The 16,057-nt window shown below is 30.4% G+C and overlaps 1 protein-coding gene across 2 annotated transcripts in view; it reads right to left on the bottom strand.

Annotated features, from left to right (window-relative positions):
- Positions 1-14,084, bottom strand: part of LOC106458038 (kidney mitochondrial carrier protein 1-like) — a 63,499-nt gene extending 49,415 nt beyond the window's left edge. The window contains exons 1-4 of one of the 2 annotated variants that reach the window (XM_013917491.2): positions 13,996-14,084; positions 11,009-11,232; positions 8,548-8,695; positions 5,227-5,321 (exon numbers count right to left, since the gene is read on the bottom strand). In XM_013917491.2, the coding sequence (XP_013772945.1) occupies positions 5,227-5,321; positions 8,548-8,695; positions 11,009-11,072 (307 nt within the window). In that variant the 5' untranslated portion in view covers positions 11,073-11,232; positions 13,996-14,084. The remainder of the gene's footprint in view (positions 1-5,226; positions 5,322-8,547; positions 8,696-11,008; positions 11,233-13,995) is intronic. The other variant, XM_022384168.1, reaches the window with a different exon arrangement.
- Between the last annotated feature and the right edge of the window lie 1,973 nt (positions 14,085-16,057).

The following is a 16,057-nucleotide window of genomic DNA, read 5'->3' as shown; positions in this document are numbered from 1 at the left end:
CTTACAAGAAAAGCCAAGTAAAAAACTAATAAATCCACAACGTTTATAAATAAGATCAATATATTTTCAGGGGTCAATTGTTTTCTATGGTATTTTACTTAAATAAATGTCCATTGATAATGTATATTCTAACAAAATTAGAAATTGAACAAATATTTATAAAAAAAGGTAAAATGTTTCAAGTACTGCATAATGATTTGAGCATTCCAAAGTTGGTTACTTGATAAATTACAACCAAGTCCCTAACATAAAATGTAAAACTTGTGGTAAAATGGCATGTATCAGAACCACAGATTAACATTTTATTGCTTTTGGTAAGTATATAACAGCCCTTTCCAATGTAAAATATCCATGCACACAGATCATACAGATGTGTTTAAATCAGGGATACTGAATCTCCAAAATAGGGACATCCCTTATACTTTACAGCACTGGAAAACAAAGGAATGTGGATGAACTTGGGACACCAGGTCCATCCAGAAAGAGATCTGCATCAAGTTGAACACCAATCATGGTAAACAACACAGTTCTTACAACAGTGAGAATCCACAAGCACAGTGGTCAGGGGGAAAAGTTATTCATGTGTCTCATAAAACAGTATGCAACATAATCAAGGAGAATCTCTGTCTAGACACAAGGCCAACAGAGTACGAGTTCACCAAGAAAAGATTTTTAGTCACACCTCCTGTTGAACCACTGAATACTTCAAGTAGCTGGAGAATTAAATGGATATTCATTGTATTCCCCATGAAGACATACCAGGCAAGTTACCAAATGCAGTCCCAATGGATTTCTGTGACTGGACTGTTAAAGCAAGCAGTGGAAAACTGTTGTCCTTCGTATACAAGATGAGCTGTGGAATGCCCGCAGGTCAGAGTTGTGTTCTTAGGACATGAGAGCCTTATTTCAAAGCCTTTTACAAAGAAAACTATACTGCAGGGTTACTGTCATAATGTACAGTCATTATACAGAGCATTGCCTGTAATGACTTATAACGTACTCAACTTTCTGTATATTGCATCTGTGACCAGTCCTGTGACCTTAAAAAAAGTGCATGTTTACACCTATTCATTGCATTAGCCACCAAATCTTAATTCAAAATAATAATAAACTCTTTGAATATAAAGAAATGTATGAAGGTGAAAAATCTCTAGTATACATGCTATGTACACAAATATTCAAACCTTTTATAATTCAACAACATTTTAGACATGACTGTGACTGTAACAATGCATTTTCAAGACCATATAAAAATTGGCATGAAATTTTTGGCTAAAAAAAAGGGTGTGTAAAACACTGAATTCAGGAGTACAGAAATGAACCTATCATGCAAATCCTGTGACATTAGTTCTGATAGGTACTGTATTTACAGCAGGAAGTGTTCTTTAAAGTTTTGAAGTCTTCAGTTTTTATTCAGATATTATATTACACAAATCTCCTCTTTATTAATGTTGTCAAGAAGAGCAGAGAATAAACTTTCTCCTCTGTTTTTCTAATAAAAATGTATAATCATGTTTTAATAGATGAGTCCTGTGTGTTATAGATACTTGTGAATTAAAAATTACACTTGATATGTCTAAAGTTTTTCCACTTCAAATATATCGCAACTGAGTAAACATTGTCAAATTTGTTTATGTATCAGCTATCCTCATCTTTTAGTCCAAGACAGGGGTGGAAAACAAGCTGCTTTTTGACTATACAATTACTTAAACCATAAAGTAATTTACATCAAACACAGTTCCAAAGCAAAAAAAGACATCCCAGAGTATTTAAATGTTATAAAAGTTTTAAATGAACAGCACTTACAAGCTGTGTAAACTAAACCTTAAAATCAAATTGTGTTAAAAATTTAAATAAAAAAAGACAATACTTTGATGTTTTACAAAAGCCAAACTACTGAATGAAAATTTAACTGTTGAAAAACACTGCCATGCAAAACAAGTTATTTTAAGTCATCTACTGTATATATTAAATTTAAAATTTCTTAAGACTAAATATTTGATTATATTACCAAAGTTTTTGTGTACATGTATCCTCAACAGAGAGTAATAAATGTAATATTTCTGAATCCAGCAAAATTAAAACTTAGTTTCAGAAAGGTATTTTCAGAAGTAGCAATGACTATGAAATTAATTATATTAATGAAACCTTTTTACCAACTTGTTCCAGGGACAAATAAAAATGCATTTTAGTTCTCATGTACATATCTCACAATAGGATATGTCTAAAAAAAATAGAAAGAGCTGATGAGTCAGACATCAACTGCATAAAAATTGTTTCAGTCATTTTAAGTGGATAAGAAAGAGAAAATAGCACTGTTCATTACCGAATGAGTCAAATACACAAATCTCACCTTTCAAAGTAAATTGTTTATGATTAAGACCAGGAAATATACATTTGTTATTCATCAAAATTCAATTCTTGGCAATTTCTTTCCATTTGAAAACATTACTGTTTGCTTTAAAGCCAATGTGACACCAATTAGATCCATTTTTTTAACATGAACTGTCCAATATAAATTGTTCATGAACTTGAATTTTTCTAGTGAAAATAACAGCAAAAGTTAGAAGCAGTCTAACCAATAAATGCAGGGAAAAGAAATAACAGTAAATTATCTCAATAAAAATAGTACGATAGGGAATGTGAAGAAAATAACATACATAAACTAAAAGAATACATTCTTTGATAGATTGTTTAGGCAGAGTATTCATGATGAAACTTTGTAGAATGGACGGCAACTGCCTGTTGTAAAAACACAAGTTTAAAAGATGACATTTCGAAAGTCTTCCATCTTTTGTCTTCAGGTCAGTGTGTATAAGGTGTTGTCGATCTTTATAGTATTCTGGTGGATTGTGGAGAGCGTGTTATGATTGGTTGGTTTATCCCTGTTTCTGATTGGAGGAGAGATTTCCTGTAGATTCAACAAATGGTAGCCACAGGTTACTCACCTCTAATCCGGAATCTCTGTTTAGTGAAAGTTTAATTGTGTTAATATAAAATGATTTTTTAATTTTCCTTGTCTTCCAAAATTTCTTTGTGTTGATGATTCTAGTTTTTTCCCAGTTTATTTTGTGTCCAGTTGACATGGCGTGTTCTGTAATGGCTGAATTTTGTGCTTTCATGAGTCTTGTACAGTCTTTATGTTCTTTTATTCCTGTTGCGAGTCTTCTTCCTTCTTCCCCAATGTATGTTTCGTTGCAGGAACACAAAATTTCATAAATACGTTTTTGTGTTTCTCATGGGTAGGTTGCTGTTTGTTTTTTACCAGAATGGACCTTAATGCATTGTAGAATTTCCACTGGACTTCTATGTTGAATTTCTTGGCTATACATTTGAGTTTCTCACTGAAACTTAGCAGGTAGGGGAGGTAAATGGTAGTAGTAGTAGTGTTTTTCTGATCTTTTTTTTTCTGTTGTGGATCTTCTTCAGGGAGTTCTTCAGGAGGCATAACCATTCTGTTTAAAACCCTGTACGATCTTTTGGCATTCTGTTTCGATGGATGTCTTATCGCAAATGTTTTCTGCTCTCTCGCTTAGGCATTGTATTATGCCACATTTTATCGAGGTTGGATGATAGGACTGGAAGTGTAGGTACCTGACATGAAGACGATAGACGGAAGACTTTCAAAACGTGGACCTCTACACTTGTGTCTCTACAACAGGCAGTTGCCGTCCATTCTACAAAGTTTCATCATAAAAGAATACAATTCTTTCAAACTTGACCCAGCCAGCATCAAACCTGATAATATCCAAGTCAACTTGAAATTTTAACTGTTTTTACTTAATTAATCCATTAGATTGCTTCCACATATCTCATCTAAGGAGAATTTGGTTATATTGTTTGAGGAGGAATTTTGTATAATGTTTACATATAACATATAATGAATTTTGTATTTGTTTCTGCCTTTAGGCAAACAATATAGAATTAAAAGCTTTATAATGAACTATATATTTACTTGTTCAGAAACATACAGTCAATGTGGCTAAGAGTTACTAGATGTCTAAAAAGAAAAAAAAAGATTGAACCTTATTCTGTTCCAACTGACCAACTAAGGTTAGCATTACAAAATTTACTGGTTTCAACAACAATTAGTTGAACTTTAAATAGATTAATAATTTTTGGTTTGATTAATAATTTTTTGTTTGTTTGTTTAAAAGGCAACTACTACTTGATTTTAAAATCAAGCATGTTCAAATACACATGCCAAGTAAGCATAACAATAAAAATGACCACAATGCTTTTGAGTAACTATGCAAAATAGGCAAGTCTTTAAAAAAATAGAATATACTAAAAATCTGATAGCTATTAATTATCTATAAAGAAAAATATTGTAATTCTGATATAGGTATTATTTCACATTTTAACAAAACAAATAACAATGTCAAAACATATCATTCATAGCCTTAAATAATAAGAGTTCCAAGTTAAATCAAATCTACAGAAAGATATACATCTTAAAAATATTGCCCATGGAACAAGTTATTGATTTATTTTGCTCATCTATAACAAACAGTTTTATATGTTCCTTACATATTAGTATGTACATGTAAAACATTTAATGTTTCAGTACTATCAAACTAGAAGATTACATTTAAGAATAAGTTACTAATTATCTTTAATGCATATTGAATTATTTTACATTAAAAATTAAAATGAATTACAACAATGTAAAAATGGATTTCACCATGAATTTTCCATGAAATACCTGATTCAACAGTAGACATAATTTTTTTTTAAATACATGAAACAAAAGTTAAAATACTGTAACTACACAATGAAAATGCTTTACACTAAGATATTTCAAATCTGGGGATAAATTCCTGATCAAAATATCAGATACATATCTTTCTTTATATTCAATTTAAATACAGTATTACGTCTTACTAGTGAAACTGTAAGATATAATATTAAACAGTAAAAATACATACAAAACCTAAATTAAAAGTGATGCTGCACTGTTTCACAGAAAATTTGACTTGAATTTTTATATTTTGAAATATTGCTACTTTGAAAACACCATTCTGAAATGCATATACTGAGTAAACTTTATGATTACACTAATTTATTACACTAATAGATATAAACTTGTTTTTAATATTAAAATAACATTCTAATTTCATCATTATATATGATATCTATAAATCAAAACCTAAGCAAAAACATACCAGCATACTTCTGTAATAAGATTACTGATGTAGTAAACAGAAAAGTAACTTCTTCTCCTACCATGAGCATCCCTGATGAGAGCATTTTTCAAGGAATAGTAAATACCAATCTTGATTGTACCATATGTTGCTTGGCGCAAGAGGGCTGGTGCAATTCTGTAAAAAGAAAATACTAAGTGCAGAAAATACAAAATGTTTACATCACTGACAATACAATTACTGAGGAAAAAACAACAAAAAGTCACTTTCTCCATTAGAAAATTTTACAGGAACTAAAGTAATATAAAGATTATCACTGCTTTCCATGTAGAGGGGTAATAACCAGACTGGAGAGATAAGGCTTATTAAACCACCGAAATATGAGGCAAGACCTTTAGATGCATTTTAGAGTACGAGTTTTTGAATGCTTCCTTCACCAGGGGCTGGATTTTTTAGGTGTTTGATGTGTATCCTTCTTTTGGGTTTAGAGATGGAACAGTTAGTAGCATCGGAAAAGGGGGGACATATTAGAATATGTATAGGTTGTGGAAAATGACAAATTATATGTGGAGTGATTATACATTATGTGTATGTTAATTCTGTTGAAATTATCAAGGCTGTTGAGATTATGGGTGGTAAGGACATATTTGTAATACCTAGCAAAAACACTATATTTTGATCATCAGCTTTTTGTCAGAGAATAATTGCAAATAAACTTAAATTTCTGAAAAAAAGGAAGGTTTTGTTTTGAATTATTTATTGAGGCATTGTAAATTTGTCAAATTTGGTTTTTGCTGTTCTCTGATTAGTTTTTGTATGTTGTTATTATTAATAAGATGTTTAATTGAGTAGTTGTGACTATAAATAACTGATAAAGAATATTTTTTCAAGAATGAGATTATGGTTACATCCAGAATTTTAGGTTACAGTTTTTAAAGAAGGTGCATATAGGCATAGTAACAGCTTTCAAAATAGAGATTGAAAAAGCATAGTTCTCTAGGTCTTTAAGAGAGGAAGCAGAAGTAGATATTTGTGAGCAATCTACCAATGTTAGTGTCACAGGTTTCCCAGTTAACTATAGTAAAATCACAAACTGTGGAAAGGAGGAGAAGAGATAATGTTTTGAATGGTGTTAGTAAAAAGATGAAATAAGATGGGGTAGTAATTCATAACTACATTACCATGGGCTTGATAGTTTGATGCATGATTTAAAAAAGAAATTATAGTGAGGTTCAGAATACCTTCTGAGCTGTTTAGGTAGGTATGAGTAGGAGTATTGTTCTTAAGAAAAAAAGTTGGTATTTGTAATTAACAGGTGTAAAATAGTACTGTTGTGGTGAGCAGCAAAGTACATGAAATTTGGGTGTTTGGAGTTAAGGTCTCAAGGTGATAGTTTGGGGATTTTGGTCAATTACCAAGTGAGGTTAGGTGATGTCTGGTGTGAGAAGGTGAAACATACATGATAAGGAGAGAAATAACTGCGGAATTAGGATGATGAATAGTACAGCGAATAAACTCATTAACATTAGTTTATGCAATTGTTAGGGAAGGTTATTTTTATAACCTTTTTGTATATTATCATGACATTTCTATTGCCTATGGCTTTAGGTAAAGAGAGAATATTATAATTAGGGATTTGAATGTGGTTGGAAGCATTTGAAAGTGTTTCATTTATAGTTCTGATATCTTCCTTTAGATTACTGCAGAGTTAAAACAACTCATATTTATTATAGTTAAGACCAAATTGAATGTTACTGTGCAAGAATGTTAACATTTTCCTCAACTGAAAATGTACTTCTGAATGAATACTTACCTCCCCTCACTTTCTCGATTAGTACTACTCTCTAGTGATGCAAATTTTTCACTCACCACAAGCCTTGTAACCCCTAATTCTTTCTGCGACCATAAAGCAACCATCCATCAATAGGGGTGCAACACTCAGTGTAATGCACAGTAGACGAAATATCACTGTATTTTGCAAAATACTTGTATTATAGTTAGGGATGTGTATTTTGCAGACCAATAGTGTGTAAAGCCTACTGAATGTGTATTATTCTAATTGTCTAAACTGAGGTAAAATAAAAGCAAATTATACAACATTAGAACTTAACAACTTAAAAACAGGTTTATTCATAACATTTAGAAAGGTCGGGGAAATAATGTTCTGCTTTATAGAGAAGACTAGACTTAGAAAGTTTGTAAAACTAAAACCGAAACTAAATGAGTGCAATAGGTCGTACTGGAACCTGAGTTTTTATTGGTTAACAAATAAGTGTGCTGAAAAGGGGGAATAGGATTTTATAAGCATGTGCTCAAATAACATATTTGTACATCTATGCCACTAAATTCCAAACACTCGAAAAGGATTACCAATATTCAAAGTATTGCAATGTTTATTGTATCAGCACCAAACAATATAATAAACGTTTTGACAGATCCAAAGTACAGTCTTATTACTCTGGAGAATTCTTGTTGTAAAAACTTAGGATACAAACACAAGTTGATAAATTTCACATCCTGTTGTCAGAATAAATGTTTTCACTGATTCTAAGTACAGTGTGATTACTTTGAATTTTCCATGAAAACATTGTAGGATATATAATCAATACATTAGACATCCTGTTCTCGGAGATGGGGTCAAGTCGGCTATCTCTTTGCACATGCTTTGTTGCTTTTGAGGGTATCGTAATATGGTGTCACATAAACAGTCTACTGCTACAAGTGATTTACTACTTTATTTTCAGAGGGTTTCTATTTTAGTTGTTGACAGTAAAATAAGTGTGAAATGGTTAGCAGTTCAAACTCTCAAGAGGAGTACTTTGAAACTTCCTAACCAATAATAAAGAAAAAAGAGTACAGCTACTCATTCAACTTCTGATTTTACAACTTTTCCTTATACTTTGATGATTTGTCTACAGGCTGAAGAATCAAGTATATCATTGAGGTAAAGGTAATGACAATAAAATATAAAGTTTTATATGCATTTAGGAGGTTCTAGAGGCTACACAAATGAAATATGAGAATTTTGAGACAAAGAAAAATATATTTTAATCTTAACATGAAAATACCTTTGCACTCGGACTAGTAAAAAAAATAGATTCAATATATTCGCAGACAACTCTTCAGTAAAAATCCTTCATTAAAAAATCTGATTTTTTGTGTATAAAAGGCTTGTAATGTTTACTAAAAGCTTGCCAAATTTTGTGAACATACAAATGCTTTATTAAAAGTGTGGAAACTAAAACATGTACAAAGTGGTTACGAGGTCGGTCAATTTCACCGAGCCCATGTGGAGATAGTTAAAGACTAACACTATCATAAAATAAAAAATCTAATATAGTGGCTATATTAACACAATTTACACTGTGCATTACTTTTCACGCATATACAAATATAAGCTCACCCTGAATAAAGGGCTTTCACACCTTCTTCTTTAGAGATTCTTATAAGGGCATGAACCATGCCCCTGTATTTCAGCTGTTTGAATTGGACATCATGGGTTTGTCCCTGCACTTGAAGTCTTGTCTTAGTTGTATCAATTGGAAAAGTACCTGAAAATTAATAACTAGTTTCTTAAAACTATAACAATTATTAATGAACTGAAACATTTAAAAGTTTTCCAGTTGTGGTCATTTTTGCCAGAGTACTTTCACACAAACAACAGTATAACAGTATTTTCATAAACAAAATAAAAACAATTAAAAGTTATTTTCACAAAACAACAGATTGAGTGAAAATACAACAATAGTGTGTTTCAAATTACCTAACCACAAACCACTGAAGGAGGAAGATTTTTCCAGTTCACTAGAAGGGAAAGAGGAGGAATTAAAACTAAATGCCTACCTGATACAAGACCAATCAACATGCAGAAACATCAATCTCCTAAGCAAACAGTAAATGCTAATTACAAGAGATTCTACCTGTATATATAATGAAAAATATTAAGGCAACAATACATCTGTTCTAAAATAATATTCCAATACCTCCATAAACTACATTTACCACTAACAAGAGCTGACTGATAAAGCCACTTTCTACATAAATATTACATACAATAAAAATTAAGCTAACTTTATAGATCAGAACTAAGAGTAGCTTGTAAATTAACAAAGCTAATTCTGCATGTCACATTAACTGAAAAGCACTTAATGTCATAAATTAATAAACAGAAAAATCAATCTCATAAAGATTAAAGATTCTGAAGCACTTAATTAGTTGAGTACTTAAATACCCTTGCCATTAACAGTATTTTCGGCCACAGCTCCAGTGATACACCTTATGAGGTTCAACCAACCTTGGAAATTTAGGTTAGTTCTAATTCCATATACTAAGTTAACAATGCAAAATAATATTCACAATATTAACCCTCAAATATAAAATCATATTATTTTCTGAAATCAAGATCATAAAATTTCAGTTTGCTTTATATTCTCAGCTTAGGCTCTGAACACGAGCAATGGGCTATTATGAGGTCATTTCTCAAACTAGGATCTGCAAGTATACTGTTGCTCTCAGCTGCAAAAATGCTCAGTAAATTTAATGTTTTTAACGACTGTGTTAGTTAAACCTGTAGAAAGTGTGAAAATTGCAGCACAAGTATTAAAGATTATGAGAGAATTGGAATGCTTGTGCTAGACACTTCTCATAGTCTTTTTGACAACTGATGTTAAGAAATAACTTGTTAAAATAAAAGCTGACTTGGTAATATCCCCAGGACTTTGCAGTTGCAAATAGTTTTAAGATGTGGTTGTAAATAAACAACCTGAAGACAATCTATGAAAACAGTATATGGACTGTTGTGTTACCTAAAACAAACTTCACAATGTTTTTAGTATTTAGAGGCATAATTTGAAATTGAATAAAAAAGTTTCATCACTTTTTCTTATTATTTTATTTCCACTCTTGTAATTTAAGGAGTTGTTTTATAACCAAGTCACCTTTATTTAGGGTAGTCAGTATTCAAAAAATTTTAATCAATAATATTAATGAAACTAAAAAGTAAGAACCACTAGCTTCTCAATATGTAGAGCAATCATATATTTGCAAAGTGCATATCAACAACAACAAAAAAAAATCTGATATTACACAAAATAAATAAAAATGCCTGTCCAGATTTATGCTAATGAAATTGCTAGTAATAAACAAATTACTTTACCACTACCCAAAAAGATCAAAATTTTTTATGATTGATGATATTTAAAAATATTAAAAAAAGCAATGTGACAGAAAGACATTTGGCTCAGGAAAATCAACTTGTACATACTAAAATAAGCTGCAAAATTAAACAAAAACTATCAAACAGAAGTTTAAAAAAATCCAAAGAAAAAATACACACCAAAACATCAGTCACATCATTCCATAATTTTATAACTTTAGCCAATATTATTATTTTTAAAAAAAGAAGGCTGCATCTAAACATCCAGAGCTTAATATAGTTAATACTGAAGGTCGAGTTTCAGACTTTTTCACTCTACCACTCAAGCAGACCATCTGTATCAAGAAAGTACAAGCTCATTACAAATTTTAATACTGGAATGAAGTTATCTTTATCCTCTAAATGAAACAACTCCAAAGTTTAAGACTCTTCTCCAGCTAAAATCATTTATACCAAATATTAATCTAGTAGATCATCTATAATGTTTCAATATATTGATACACTTCCCAAGGTAAGAGAACCAATCTGGTATTTAGTTATTTACACATGTATATAACTAGAGATGCATCTGATAATTCTCTGGTAAAATACCTAATTGTATTTTTTTGGAAATATGAATATTACAAGTATGTAAATTTTTTTAATTACTGCAAAGGAACTAAGTTGTATGTGTGAATAAACACATCAATTTATGTTACACATCACTTACTAAATTCTGCCACTACTGAGGAAAAACCTCCATAAACAAAAGGTCGCCAATCACGTGTTGGCATATCACGGACTTCAGACTCTTCTTTAGAATCCAGTACGTGATGATAAAAGAGGCTTGGAGAAAGGTAATGGAATAAAATGATGTAGAAAAAAGGTGTGTTTTCCTTCTTGATGTTCTGACTATTAAATAAGAATGAAGACTGTCAAGGGGTAGCAATTTTTCTGTGAGAAAAAAAGAACTATAAAAATTGTGTTACAGGATTCATACATTACAAAAGTTCAAAATTATTTCTTTAATCAGTACGATTTATTAAAATTTGATAAGCATTAAATATAGATGTGTGTAGTTCACAAAAATATAAGAATTATCATATTAACTAAATGCCAATCAGCCATTAGACTTTTAAATTCAACAAAATAATCAATTCTCATAAGAAATGGTACAACCTACACAGGCAAGTTGCTTTTTACTGCAGAAACAATATACATACTCAATTTAAGCCTAGATGTACAACAGTATACTTCATTTTAAGAAAAACAGACTTAATGGGATATTTTTAAAACAAAATAATTACATAGCATATTTCTCACACTGTCCATAATAAACATTTTTTCTTACACAGAAAAATTAAAAGTTGAACATTAACTAATTCTTTACATTAGAAAAAAAAAGTAATAACATTTGAAACATGTCAGGAATGTAACACAATAGATCTTTGCTGTATTCTCATGCCTTTCTTTTACTGAATAAATACAGAGCTTACTGGTACTTCTTTATATCATATCTCATCCTACAATCATTTATTAGACAATGAGGTTAAAGATGAGATTTAAATGTTAATAGTAACAAGTCAAAGTTTGGCTGTAAGATTAGTAAGGATGCACAATTGGTTAAATATTATTTTTCCTAAAAGTAAGTAAAATGTTTAAAAATTCAGTATATATATTAGTTAAATACTTTCAGTATTACTTTGTTGTGATATTTTTGAGTTAAAAAGTTTGAATATGCTTCCTTTAGAGATTTATCTGGTATTCATAAAAACTATAGGTGTACTTTATATTTGTGCTTCTGTCTGAATTGTATCTCATGTTAAGAATAAATTGAGAAAAAACACACTAAAATGTTAGAGAATTCTATCTTAAAATGATTTTACAGTAACTAGAATCACTGTCAATAGTATCTGGTGGAAGCACTTTGTGCTTAAAAATTACAGTTTCTCTTACAATTATATCAATAATCTCCATTAAAATTGGGTTTTAAAGCCACAGCATGAAACATGAAAATATAAACAAAGGTTCCACAGTTTGTTTGTGAAGAAAGAAAAACAATTACTCCCATTTCTTTAAAATTTAAACATAACACAAAAATTGTAAACATATGAAACTGAATATTTCATCTTATTTAGGTGTTTTTTTTCTTATGAAGATTTCTTCTATAAATTCAGTTTAAAATGCTAAGCCATTTTGTTCAACATTGCAAACTGCATGTCACTTGCCCAAAGATTGGCAACCTGCATCTATTTAGCCCTCTTAATGTCCAATTATTGAAACATGGGTTACATGCATTACACATCTCAGTATCTGGCATTTTTACTGAATTTGAAAAAATTGCTCTTGTTATTTGAATTGCCAACCCTTGTCTCAGCCTAATGGCAGCATTATTTTCAAATAAAAAACTGTCTTTTTTACCAATTTTGAGCTAAATAGGTTTTAATAAGAGCATGTAAAAACTTGTTTCATTAGATGTATTATACAATTATAGTTTTGTGTTATTTTATATTTGGAAAAAAAAAATGATGGATTGTTTTCTTAATAGACACAAGTGTTGAACACCTGTTTATAATCTGTAGGTCTTCATGCTTCAGTTTTTACAGTGTATCCAGAGCCAAGTTTATAAATTCTATGTTCTCAAGAATATTCTATATTTATATTCCTATGACTGTAAAATTTGGAAAAATTTTTTATTCATGTTTACTTACTTTAATCAATACTGCCTTCAGAATTTCTTCTCACCAAAAGAACAGTATAATTATTGAGTAATATTTTAACATCTTGTAGCTTCAACTCATTTAGGTACATTTTTCCTGAAAGCTTCTACTTCTAGTGTCTTTTCTCATCTTATGATGTAAAAATTTAAAATAATTACCCTTTAAAAAAACATGTCTTTCCTTCCACCACTTTTTAAAAACAAAACAAATTGTCACTGGGATGTCAATGTAACTGCAAATGACAACAGAACAAAAGCTGATAGCCCACATAACTGCAACAGATACACTCCACTCTGGATACAATGAATGATAATGTACAGCTAAATCACTAGTACATGTAAGACATTGAGCACGAGTTTTTCTATTAATCAAGTAATATTTACTAACATAATTATGTTTACAAATTACAGGTGCAACATACAGAACTAAATTCAGCTTGATATCAATAGTTGTATTACTATTAGTATTGGTAATAATACTAGTTACACTGCAAATTGTAATTTATAAATTAATTTAAAGGCCAAAAATACAGCAAAACTTTTTAATGTACTGCATGTGGATGTAGTATTTTGCTTTAGTGGTAAGTTTTACTTTTACTAAAACTAAAAGCTTTAGTGAAGCCTGAACTGAAATGAAGCGTAATACTACTAATAATATTGCTATTAGTAATATATAAACTAATTTACCGTTACTTACTTAGTAACAATAAAATAACAAAGTCAAAACCTTCATTCAATTCATTAAGCATTACGACTAACCAATTTAAACTACAGCGAAATGTCTCTTTTATTTCTAAATTTAATTGAAATTTAAAATTCATTGAAATATATAATAAACATTAAAACAAACTATAATTTATAAAGCAATACACGTCGTAAATACATCAATTTGATCAAATCAATAACAGTATATTATGTGTTATTATAACTTATGGTTCTTATAATTTTAGTTCTATTAAAAATAACTTCAATAAAAGTAACCGAAGCACATGACTTACACAAATTAAAGTACTTTTTCCTGTGAATATGAGTACGTCGTAGTTACTATCTTAGTTACATACACATCCTTAACAGACTTAGTATTTCCTACCTCACCAAATTAAAAATAGTTTAACAGTTAGCCGCTATTATACATTTATGTAGGGGAACATCTTTAAGGGGCCGTTTTTAAAACACATATACTATAAAGCACAATATATGTTTAGCACTTAACAACTTTCAAGAAATTTCAATATGCTATTATTCATTCATATGATAAAGAACAGTAATAATAAACATGAAAAAGGCCAAACATCCAAAAATGTTCAATTATTACATGTTTTTAAGAGGGATTTTTAAAATGTGATTCCAAAAGGGAGGAGATTTCCTTCATTAAACTAATTTCGTACGATTAAACTAAATGTTCAGTATGCAAATGTTATGAATGTAAACATTTAATACTTTAGCAAATTAATGTGTCTTTATTCTGATATATTCAGGCAATATTTTGTAACCTGTTTAGCTTATTACTTATACAATTCTGAACTCCATTTAATCTTGCTGGATATATGCAGAGATGGAAGCACGAGAAATTTATGTCCACTTTTCCCTCCCTTTTTTTTATAATAAGTCTAGACTCCAGGCAAGGGTGACATAGCATTCTGGAAAGTCCTACGGACTTTCAGCTTGAATATAGTTCCAAGAAAGTTATTTATTTATTAAAATTCATCTCAAATTGACCCTTTCAAATGCTAAGGCAGAATTCTTCTTGTGATCATTGAGTTCTGTTGTCTTCTCAATTAATTAATGCTGTCGTAAACCAAAAAAATCAGACACCAATTTATTATTACTGTAGACATCACAAGCAGCTGTTTTTGTTTGTTTCATAACGAAGCAACTGTGCATGTCTCTTCACTCGTTTTTCTTTGAGCGTATTTTTTAAGACCCTTCTATTATTGTGGTCTTCTCTTTCAGTTCAGTTTCACCGAAAAATACCGAAGGTGCAGTTACAAATCTGTAAGCATAAGGAATGCTTGTGAAAACTAATGAAAAACACATGTGTAGTATTCCCTGTCAAAACTGAGGTTAACAGATAAGTATTAAACCTGCAATATTAGAGGTTTGAAAACATTTGGTTGTAAGAAAACAAAATTAACATAGATAACAAAAGAAATATTTAAACATCATTTTTAAACTAAGAAATGTAAAACCTTATTGAATGCACACAATGTATTGGGGTCTTACTTATAGGCTGGTTGGCTTCTTTGACTTTGACTTGACTTATATGGTTACTGGAGAAAAGAGAATCTTCACTCAACAAAAACAAAAGAGGCTGTGTTTTAATTCGACAACTGACAAAGAAGGCTGTGTCGATACAACAATCTCAAGCCAGGACACAGTCCAAGTGCGGTACCTGACAGTCTTAGATTACCTATTCTAACGACCATTTTCATTACACATATTTTAGGGAAGAATTACTCCCCGTTCAAACAAACATTTACAAACTATTGCGTCTCTAATTTATTTGACTATGATCCACACCTAGTGAAGATACGGTACAGAAGTTTTATCAAAAGAGTACGAGCTTTTTTTTATGTGAGCATTGTAATAATGTACTTTATCTTTAAGCGTTAGTTAAAACAAATTCACTACTACTTACATTCTGTTTATAGAAATATTACTTAAGTGCAGAGCACCTACATGAAATCCCTTGAGAAATATTCCTGAATATACCTGAATAAAGATACGATATTTTCTAGTTATAGAAGATTAAAACCAGGCTGTTTTCGGCTGTCACATACATATTGTTGCGTCATCGAGTCACATGACTACTGTGACGCAACGTTTCTAGAACTATCATGTACTTTGGCGAATGTTCTAGTTCTTACTAGATATAAGGTAGGCTGGTATATAAAAGAGGGGAATGTAATGTCTGGGTAGACAGTGAGTAATTGAACTGCAGTCACAGGGTATTGTTGAAGTTAACGTTCGTTCGTTACAGTGTTGTTTTAGCGCGAGTATTGAGATTAAGTGTATCGCAGAGTTATATTCGGAAATAATAAACCAGTTTTTACTAAGAAA

This window comes from Limulus polyphemus, unplaced genomic scaffold, assembly GCF_000517525.1.
Source record: "Limulus polyphemus unplaced genomic scaffold, Limulus_polyphemus-2.1.2 Scaffold407, whole genome shotgun sequence".
NCBI classification, from domain to species: Eukaryota; Metazoa; Arthropoda; class Merostomata; order Xiphosura; family Limulidae; genus Limulus; species Limulus polyphemus.
The sequence above is the reverse complement of the archived record's forward strand: the minus strand, read 5'-3'. Positions and strand labels throughout refer to the sequence as shown.